General features: G+C 37.5%; 1 protein-coding gene across 1 annotated transcript in view; it reads right to left on the minus strand.

Annotated features, from left to right (window-relative positions):
- NPAS3 (neuronal PAS domain protein 3) overlaps positions 1 to 11,594 on the minus strand; it is an 855,986-nt gene that overhangs the window by 118,334 nt on the left and 726,058 nt on the right. The window contains 1 exon segment of the mRNA XM_012647885.1: positions 3,014 to 3,188. Within this exon segment, the coding sequence (XP_012503339.1) occupies positions 3,014 to 3,188 (175 nt within the window).

An 11,594-nucleotide genomic window follows, 5' to 3' on the forward strand; every position in this document is an offset into this window, starting at 1 on the left:
TCAAAAATGTTCCTTCATGTTATTAAGAATTAAGAAATCTTGTTAAAAATTCTTTCAGCTTTTAAGAAACATAAGCAGCTTTGGGATGTAGTGCCTGACATGAACTTTTTAAGTAATTCGCTTGGAGCGATCATCTGCATTAGTGAAGATATTTCGTTCAAGGTAGCACCCTATGCTGCTTTTCAGTATTTGAGCAGTCAATCTAATTGCTTTTTAAAGCCAAAGATTGAAAATAACCAACACTACAGACTTTTTAAGGATAAGGTAGCTTAACGTTCTTTACTGGTGAGAGCCACACTCACCATCAAGGAAGGAGCCTCCTCTTATGTGAGTGTCACTAGTGAGCCCAAGTTGTTAAGTGATGTAGAAAGCAGAGTTTTCAATTTCACTAGTTAGGATGACTAAAGGAAGGCTGGTGAAGGCAGAGGAAGGAATCCTAAGCAAATTTATGGTATCTTTCAATTATACTTCAGTGTTAAATGATAGAGTACCTTCAAAGGTAACAGCTGAAGGGGATATCTATTCTCCTAGTATCCAGAACTAATAGGTGAGAACTGATTTTAACAATGTACCTGGAGTTGTTTTATGCATGCTACTGCTTCATAGAAGGCATGGGACTTGTCAAGAATTCTTATATTAAAATATTTATTTGGGTTTACCATTTTCTTTTGACTTTAGTCTACGATACCCTAGTAGAACTGGTTTACAGGTTGTGGATTGTTTTTCTCCCCAAGTCTCACCCTCAGTGTGCATGTGGAGAGACATCAAACTCCACATGAATCAACAGGGTGACTTGGCTTCCAAGAGGATCTAATTCAACCTTAGGCTGCATTAACAGAAATATAGTAGTCTATACTGCTTTGTACTAGTCAGGATACATCTAGTGGGCTATGCTCAGTTCTCTGAACCACACTTTTAGAGGGTCACCAATAAGCAGAAGCACAGCTAGGGCAGGATGATTAGGGCAGTAACGCTCTTAGGAATGCCCCCTTGAATAACAGGTGTGGAATTAGCACTGTTTGACTTGGAAAGGAGAAGGAAGGGAGGATTTATTCCTTCTTCCCTATCACAGCCTCTTAAATATGTCTTCACATATTTTGGAAGTGTGGTTCCAGAGGGCAGACCTTGGATCAGTGGAGAGAAGTTGCAGCAAAGTAGATTTTGGCTCCATAGTTGGAGTAACTATCAGAACTGTTCTACAATGGAGTGGCAAGCCTTATAAATCCATGATCTTCCTAGCCGGGACTAGAAAGGTTACCTGTTGGTTTTGCTATAGAGGATTGGCTGCATATGCTGGAGGGTAGGTTAAAGGATTACAAAGATCCTTCTAAACTTGAGAGTTTGTGATTCTTTCCAAGGCCTTCCTTCATACAAAGTCCTAAATTCTTTTACGTTTGAGTCATGAGGAATCAAGGTTCCCCAATCCAACTTCAGGATGAAAGAGTAGAAAACGATTTTCACATGCTGTTTCTCAAATATGCCCAGATATGAACATTCTATTGACTCAAAAACAATTCCAATTATCTCACTGACATATCTATTCAGTAAAGTCAGTGAGCTATGGTATAAGAACATACGACTTCCATCCTGAACAAAATTATTTTCATTTTTAAAGGGTAAAGAATAGATATTCTCTTTTCTCATATGTGGGGCTCACTGGAGAAGGCTGATCACCAGAGCCATGGAACAATGAATGCCCTAGAAGCTACAGTTAACTTCGGTGAGGAAACATGGCCTGGTTCTAGATGGAATTAAAATATTTACAAAAGAGGCAAATATGTTTTTTCCCTTCTGTGTGAGCAAACATATTGTGATGATTTTTAGGCAGGCCAAATTATTTTCTTGGAAGAATGTTGAATTATTTTAATATTTAGATAGGTTTTTCTATTTTTCTTTCTAATAAGACGCTTTTGTATTGAGAATCTGTTTTAAAACAACAGATCAAGGAAAGTACAAGCATCTTTGAAGAGTGCAAAAATAATTTCCCAAGTAAGCAAATAAAACTTTGCACTTCAAATCAGGCCTTGATTCATTAAAAATCTTAAACTTCTCATGAGAAAAATTAACATTTAAACCACTGCTGCTTGGCCAAGCACTCCACCACACAAGAATATGAAATATCTCCTCTAAAAAAGTACAAAAAGGACAAAACCACAAATGTGGAACTTCAATTAATTTAAAGCCCCAATCAGCAAAGAATAAATCCTTCGCAGATCTAATTACCAGCGCTCTCGGAAGACCCAGGCCGACCAGCCAATCTTCCCCGTGTTTGAACAGCTTGATGAACTAGGGGACTGATGGATATCAAGTCATTTTGTTTAATTTATAAATGGATTTTCCCCTAATACTTAAATTATCATCAGTACAACACAATGAAAATGGGAACATTCTGAATGCAAAGTCTATAAGAGTCCTGGAAGGAATCCCAATGAGGAATGTCACCTCTGTTCATTCCTCTATACAATTGATCTAATTAAATACTGAGGGTAGAAAGGCAGTTTAAAATGTAGCCATTTCTGTTTTCTTTTTAGCCTTAATTTATCTGTTCACATCTTTCAAGTACCTTCTGATGCTTAAAAAAAAAAAAAGAAACCAAGATTTCTGCAAGTCCCTAATACTTTTAATTCTGCACAAGCTAATATTCAAAATGCTCTGCCATAGACCTTGCTGAATAATAAATAAATGCATTACATTTAGCCATGGTAACAATAAAATAAAGAGGGTGTTCCAAATCGGAAGCTTTTCCCTCCAGTAGTTTGAAAGAGAAACTAAAGGAACTAGTACCTGCTATATGTATTGTTCAATTGAAATTAGATCTCTGGATTATACTTATTAAAATGTCTCCTTATTTTCAAATCTCTTCCTTATTTAATTACTGCATGGGACTGAAAGCTGCATGGAATTGTTAAATACCCTTAGACCTATTTATAGTCTCTTCACATGGGTAACTTGAGCACACTCATTTGGCAAAGGTCTTTCCCACCAACCCACACACTGAGTTTGCAATTCCCACCTGGCTCCGGGGTCTCCGACTGAGAGGAGGAAGATGCTGAGCTGGCTCCATCCTCAGCGGTGCCCTGTGAGAGGAGACCCCGCCCAGGCGGGAGCTTCATGCCCAGCTGTTCTGCCATCTCCACGTGGTCTCCCGGGTGGACATAGTCAAAGACGCTGCTGCCTGTCAGCTCCACCTAGAGGGGAAGAGAAAGAGTGGGAGAGAAAGGTGTCATAGGTTTTTCCATTTTCAAATTCAGCACCACAGTGATTCAGGCCCCAGAAACATCCTCGTTCTAAGTCCTTCATCTTCAAATACTTACGGATTCTTGAAGTTGAAAGAGAAATATTTTTTTCATATGTATTTATTTAGCAATTGTTTAGCCCAGTTTTTTTTTCTCATACACTGTTGTTTGCAGAAAGCCAAAACATTCTGTGAAATGTGGATGAGTCTGCCTTGTGTTCAGCTGTGTTATCTATGCATCATCAAATACTTGCATGTTTGGTGTCAACCAGATGATTGACTGAATTCTATAGTTTTCTTATTGAGAAGTTTGGGCTTTGTATAGAAACAGCCAGAGATTGCAGACTCTTATTCCTTACCACACACAGATTTCCAAGATGTGTTTTTATACTCATCATCTTATTTCTATGTAAATTTAAATGTAGGAAGGGCTGCTTACGAATATATGCAAAGGCATAATGTTTTCATTAAATATTACTCATTAGCTCTGTAATCGTATGGAGAATTTTCCATGCAAAAGAGGTCAGCTGGGGTCTGAAACAGCCATTTTTTTTTTCTGCTGGTATCAGCCTGTTTTGTCTTCAATCTAATAAGATACATGGTACAAATCTCCTTGAGGGCTTTTAAAAAATGTTTTATTTTGTGTACTCTTTGAATTAGGCTGATGCTAAGGTAGAGAATGAATATCAAATATCAGAAATGTTTCAGCCTGAAATGGCTCTCTATCTCAATGCCGTAAGGATTGGCCTCACCTCTGTACTTATCTAGTGCTCTAACTTTTATCTCCTTTTGAGAACAGCAGTAATGATCCTAACAGACAACAGGGACAGATGTGTCAGTCACAGGACAAGCAAAAGCTCTTTCCCAGGTCACTAATGGCTTTCCTGGTTCCCTGGAGCATAATGCTCTCAGGCCAGCTATGATGTACCATGGAAGCTGCCAGAACTTCATCTTGTCACACCGGTTACCTAGAATACCTTCTTACCTTATTTCCCTTTCCTGTGTAATTTCCAGCATCCCTCCAAATTCCACCTGAGTGCCTGCACTCTTTCCTACCAAGAAGGAAGACTGGCGGTAGGCGAACCATCACAGAGAGCATGGTACTCAGAGCAATTATCATCCCCAGAACTCCAAGTCCTGGTAAAATGATCACATCTACTCACAGACACCATTTGATTAAAATCTTAACAGGCTACAGATCTTCAACATCTATCAATTAACAGAGGTATAGCTGGAAAAGTACGAGGCTAAATCCAGTTTGGTTAATAGCTATTCCTGAAAAAGGCTTGCATAACTTTTACTGAAAATGAGGTACATTCTCTTGCTATTAAATTGTACTCTCCTACTGTATTACCCGACGACTGACTATATCATCTTACGATCCCTGTTTCCTCCATTTGGTGTTGTTACAGAGTGTAAAGCAGGACTCACAATGATCAGCTCCTACCCTCTGGGAGGGGGGGATTACATGGAAATAATCCCTTTAATGTGCGCCTTGCCTCTAAGCACTTCACACAGTGATAAATGGGTAAACTGACTTTGAGCAATTAAGAAATTAAATGAAACTAATAAAATGTGTGTTTTAATATTTCTTGACGGTTATTTTGTTTGGAGATTAGTGAATATGAAGAAGTTGCTTTCATTTTGCATGGAGTCCGATTGCAGCACTGAAAAAAAAACAGTTTGAGAAAAGTGACAGAAATATTTATTAATACTTCAGTGTGCCTTTTGGGACAGACCACAGATTGTGAGAAGATGACAACACAAGTGGGAGATAAAAAAGATTTTTTAGGGGTGCTGGTTATTGAATATTCATGTATGCTGGTCTTATAGAGAGGAGTAACAGACCACTATCACCACAACCTGATTTGCTTGGACGTGCAGGCACTTCCTTCCCACAAAGTCATGTCCTGAACATGGCACATCTAGAGCAAAATTGAGTCACAATGTGTTATTATGAGGACTTTCTCCTCCAGTGCTCTCATGGGATTCCCCACGTATGGTGGAGAGGTGGCCCCTGAGAATTTGACACCATCATAGTCCTTATGTATGTACTATACAGTTAAGGCCATGGCAGCACCCACTACTTGGAGTCATAACCTGACTTCCAGATCAGAACCTTTTCCTACTCAGCTGTGTGACCTTGTCAAGTTCCCACTCCAAAAGTGGCAGCATTGCTGCTCTGCAGGACCCTGAGGGCACTGCTCACATTGAACCCCACACGGCTGGCACCTGCTGGAGTGCGTTCCTTGGGAATGGTACAAGGCTGTGGCCCTGAGATGAAAACGAGACTTGTGCTGCCCGCCTCTCAGCTGAAAATGACTGCTGCTGTTTGATGGCTAAGCAATATCCTTTTGTAACTCTGTGCCCTCACTTTGGGACAGCAGTTTAATCAGCATGGGATGATACATGCTTTGAACCTCCACAACAACAATAACAATATTAGCAGTTACCTACCATGTGCAGGTACTTTCTGTACTTTGCTTTCATTAGTCCTCATAACAATCTTTTAATTGTTTTGGTGCAATTGGTACAATCATCCCCATTTTACAGAAGAACCTGAATACTAGAAAAGGCCAATGATGGAGACAGAATTTGGTTCAAACTCCACTTGACTCACCTTACTACCTCCCAGGTTGTATCGTTTGCAGCCACAGAGCCTAAGCAGGGATCTCTGAGCTCCTCTATCCTTCAGCCTCACTTTTGTTCAGGAGAGAACATTAAGCACTAAGAAGGGAGGAGGCTGAGGGCAGGCAGCCTGTCAGTCACCCGGGGGGTAGGATGCTCTGCCATTGGACTCTTGGGCCTAAAGGAAGCATACTAAGCCAACATAGATGTGGGGGTAGGGTCTGCTCATGTATGCATATTGAACTGGAAGAGACTTTAAAGACCATCCATTAATATCCTCTTATTTAATAAGTGAAAACTCTACAGTTCTGAGAAGTTAAAATGCTTTTTCAAGTGTACCCAGCTGTTTTGCGATGGAAGCAGGGCCGTGAGTCCAACTGTCTCACTCTCAGTCCACCACTTTTCTCACAAAACTCTTGTCTGATTTTTCTTATGAAGATTCACTGGGTAAGACAGACTAGAACTCACGTTTCCTGTCACTAAATTCTGTGCCCCCAGATAGATTACAAAAACCAAGACTAGGATTTTTTAACTGATGAACAGACATTACTTCGTGTTAACTTTAAGTACGAAAAAGAAACACAGCTCCAGTCCAATGCTAATTAGGTACTTTGAAATCCGTAGTTACCAACTCTTCCAAGCATTTGCCCACTGAGAACTAAGATCAGTGTCTTGTATAATAGTTAGTGGGGCTATCACAAATGTTTGTTGACTGAATAAAAGATATTTAGGCCTGAAAAAATTTTTGCTTTTTCTATGCTTAACTTGGACAAGTTTAAGTCAGTTCTTTTACATTATTAATGGTGTTATTATTATAACATTACTCTGTAAAATGAATTATAACACCATAATATAGTCATTTCCAATAAGTCCTTGCATTTAACTGAGGACAGGATTGTACAAATGCTGGGAAAGAGCAGTTTAAGAAATTCTTTAAGAGACTAGTGGCCATCTTTCATAACCCATTTTGCTTTTAATCTTTGGCAAAACTGTGTTTAGTTGGTTAGTTTCCACCTTTCATACCCCTATGTACTCATTATCTTAATTGTAACATAGTTCCATAGAAATTATTATTTCTTAACTATCCCTTCAAATCACCAATGGCAGAAATTTAGAGAAATTTCATTTTATATTAATTATTGGTCCTATCTTCAATCCTTAATTATGATCTACATAATAGAAAGGTAGAGTTTTGTTTTCCCCTAATAGAGTGTTCTGATTAGTGCAAATTGCATTCTAAGGCAAATGTGAGAACCTCTTCATTTTATAGTAAACTCAATCACTTTATATGGTGATTTAAAAAAAAAAAACCATGTTCTGTTTTTTAAACTCAAGAAACAGACCCATGGGTCTTTGAATTGTTTCTGTAGTAGAAGAAAGAGAAAGAAGCATGATTGTTTCCAAAACTCATCCACTCGGTCCAACTTTAGGTGAAAGATTCTAAAAGAGAAATTACTCTCACATTGCCTAGTGTATTATAAAACAGCTGAGAAATGCACCAGGGGCAGCAGATGAGTAATAAAAAATCAATCACATTCAGAAACAGCATTTTGTTTAAACTCTTTTCTCCCTGTGTTTCCCCACCCAAGATTCCCCAAGGAATCTACCATAGATTCCTCCAGGACAAACCATAGCCTCTAGTGCTATCTGGCATAACCTATATTCAGGCTAACCCACACGGCCTTCTCAAATTTATTTCACGTTCTGTTAGCTTGCATGTAATTTGCACACTAGACACAGTTGATTTGGTAACTCTGAAGTTTCCTGGAAAAAAAATGTAAATATATTATACAGTGGTTTGAGTTGACTTTTCCATGTCAGGTCATTGTACCCTGCTGGTAGATAGGATGGGGGACTAATTTGTCTTTTCATACATCAAGCAAGCATGTCAATAGCCTTTGCTTGGCCCCCTGGAGTGAGCAATACTTTTTAACTACGGCATGTACTAACAGTGCAACTCATTGAATTCAGTGCTGCTTTGATTGAAGGGGTTTGGTATAAATGAGAAGCAGGCAGTGATTTTGTAAGTTATCTCTATACTGGGACAACTTAAGAGGATACCTCTATAAAGGAAGATCATAAAACTTATTTTTAAGATCTTTCTTTAAAAATGCTTCAGTCTTAGGAATAAAACAAAGTTGATTTTTATCTCATAGAAGAGGTCATTGAAAACCTACCACTTAAGGTCAAATGTCCTAACTAAACCTTTTGTAAGACATTGGTTTTTTAAGGGCATTGAGGTTTTTGAGAAGACTGGAGGTGCTTTTGGTTAAGCCCTTTTTCAGGAGTCTTTTTGTAGCCAAGCCCCATTCCTACAGAGGATGTGAGCAATATCTGAATAGAAGGTCATTCCTGAGAGAGTACTATGTTGGTGGTAAGTGGCTTGGAAACCTAATTCCCAGGTTAGGCTTTCATATCCACCAAGAGACCCTGATATCTGGTTAGAAAATCCTGACCCAAGATAAGGTGGAAATTCTATCTCAACACAGCAGGTTAGGATTTGTAGTTTTTTGGGGGTCACATTTATATTATTGAAGGATAATAAAATGATAAGAGAATAAAATATAATAAGATATGATAGCTTGATTAGCATAGGTTTTCTTTGGATTTACTAGTATCTTAATACCATCTTCATAACTTCCTACATATTGCAGAACTCCACTGAATATTTATGAACTGTTTTGACAGAAACTTGATGTTCTTTACTGCTCTGTCTCATTCTATGTATTTGCTGACTTATCTGAAGAAAAACGCATAAAAGCATTGGGTCTGTTACAGAAATGCGTGTATAAATTAGTAGAACAAGAAGAAAGAAAGGTTCTGTTTCACAACGATGAGGCAGAATGAAAAATCCTTCCAGTGTCATCAAATAAGAAGACAAATCCACTCTTTTTACAGATACATTAACAGAGCCTTCCCTTCGAAGAATTTTAGCTAAAAGATACCATATCATGTGATTATTTTATCTTTAGAAATAAACATTTTGACTCCTGTGGGAATCAGTGGAGTACTTTTTTTGTTTTTTTATATATTTTTCTTATGACCCCTGGAGTGACTGACTTGAGAACTACAATAACAGCGCCCAAAGAGATACTGCATAACCAGTTCTGAACTTTGGTTAAGAAGTGCCAGGAGATAATTCACAAGGATCTCCTATTTCTCAGAGAAGAAAAAGGCAGACAGGAGAAATGGGACAAAAAGGGAAATAACAAATTGCAGGTATTGATTCAGACATGGGCACAGTTATTTGGAACAGTATGTCTGCCTTTTTGACTATTATTCCCAGTAGGTGAATTGATCAGGCAATAATCAACACTAATTGCTAAATATTCAGAATTGTTAGGTCATTCTAGAGACTCAGACACCCATTGAGCATTTTAAAATACTTACAGAAATAGTCTGTGTATAAAACAGACCCACAAACTCTTTGAGGTTTCTTCCATCTTTTTTCTGTTTAAGGAATAAATTATACGTTGTATTTCATTTTTACTGGTAATTTTGGCTCATGTACCTCTATCATGCCATGTTACGGAAGTAGTGGTTTTAGAATAGTTTTGATATGTTAGTATCCTTTTCCTTTTCATTAAGAGACACCACTTAAAAGAAGAACCTAGAGAATGCCTTAATACTGAGAGGACATTACATCACAGGAATGAGCCCAGGGATTTGTGAAAGTGACTAAATCAAGAAATTTTAAAATCTTGTTTTATGAGGTTCCTATAGTTTTGAAGTTTTAAAGTGTCTGTAGGGCAGAAAAGGCCAACTTTTTAGTATTTATCACAGTGCTGGAGAGGAAAAAGGATGGCGTTGGAGGTTACGTCATAGTAAAAAGTGAAATGATGCCAAGAAAGAAATATTAACAATCTTAAAAGTAACTAAAGTCAGTCTCTCTTTTCTGAAGATCAAATAGTAAGATGTCACTTTCAAAGCTTCTTCATTACCTTGGTGGTAAGGAGACCAATCAACATAAAATACTTGATATTGGCATAGTTAATCCATTATCCTCAAATTTTACATGGTTCAATACTTGTCATTTAAATCTGGATACACATTAAGACGCATGTTATACACAGCAAGACTTCAGTATCAATATATTTCAATTTTTGTTTAATTGTTAATTTTGTCCTCCTCCTCCTTTGTGTTATGTGAACAAGAAAAAGTAGAAAATGATTATAAGTTAAGGTTGAAATTGAAATCTTTCCTTGATTCTAAACAGCCCTTTTAAAGAAAGGTAACTGGATTAGGAAAACTATAATAATTGTGAGGATGAATTTTCCATTTGTTTTTGAAAGTTACACAGGGTGATTTTATCTTACTCTAGTTTTATTTTATTCTAGTGAAACAATATGGTTTATATGACTAAAACCTTGGATATGCTTAAGGCATACAATCAATCATTCATGATTGTTTTTAAAGGGGCTTCTCTATGATGGAGGATCAACAACAGTAGTCAGGAGTTAAGTCACAATGTTTAAGTGACACTGTTGAAAGAAAAACAAAAAAGAGCAAAACCAGAAAGATTTAACAAAGGTGATTGGTCTCTATACCTCAAGAGATCTTTATGGTTAAGGGAAAGCAAAACAAAAGGAGGATCTTGCTCCACTGACATCTTGGTTTCTCAGGTTGGAGCATTTTGCCAATGCCAAACTGCTGTATTCGAAACAACTGGCCTTCCTTCTCCATGTCACTGTGAGGGGTCTTAAAATCTCTCACCCAAGAAAACCACAAAGTATTAATATATTAAAATATTTTAGACACTGTAGAAATGGGGTAGTTAGCCCATGTCAAGAAATTAATTTGGGAGTTAATCCAATGAGGAGAACAGGGAGGAATAAAATTCTCCATGTCATGATCAACTACTGACCCTTCTAGAATCTTCCCTGTTGATATATTTAAGCAAATCTTAGGAACCTCCTGAATGCTGCATGGGTATTATGGCCACGGGGTGTAATTCATTTTGAGTGAATTACTCTAAGAAAAAGACCTAATACACTGCTATTTTATTCTGGCTATTGTAACTACTAACTGTAGTAGTGTTTGAGGTTATTTTCTATGAAGCAAGTCAATAATCTGAGCACTCTCTAGGTGCCATTTTAATGGAATAAGTTAAATTCACAACTGTTTAATAACAGACTGAGTTACTCTTGTTACAAAAGAGAATTGAAATAGAACTGGCAAGTAGAGAAAAATAGGAAAAATGAGTTATTCCAGAAGTTAAAAGCAAAGCAGTACTTGTGTTCCTGAAGATATTTCAGGAGGAATATGGTGGTGAGGGAACAAACCCTTGTGAGAACCTGATAAATTGTACGTTCTGTCTTACCAGAAAATGCTCTAATCACATACATACAAGTTGACATTACACTTCAGGGGTTTTGGACTCCCCTGCTGTTTATGCATGAATATTCTCTAGAGCCAAGCATGGCTACTGAGCACTTGGAATGTGGCTACTCTAAGTATCAAAGAACACTAGGTTTTAAAGACTTAGTACAAAAATACAAAGAATGCAAGCAATCTTATAATTTATATTGATTACATGTTGAAATAATATTTTTAGATATGTGAAATTGAACAAAAATATTAAAATTAATGTCACTTGGTTGTTTTACTTTTTAAAATGTGGCTACTAGGAAAATTTAAAATTACACACGTGGTTTGCAACATGTTTCTAGGGGACAGTGATGCTCTAGAACCAAGAATCTCTGGGGCAGAACATGAAGTATTAGAATACCAG

Source organism: Propithecus coquereli, unplaced genomic scaffold, assembly GCF_000956105.1.
Source record: "Propithecus coquereli isolate 6110/MARCELLA unplaced genomic scaffold, Pcoq_1.0 Scaffold273, whole genome shotgun sequence".
Lineage (NCBI taxonomy): Eukaryota > Metazoa > Chordata > Mammalia > Primates > Indriidae > Propithecus > Propithecus coquereli.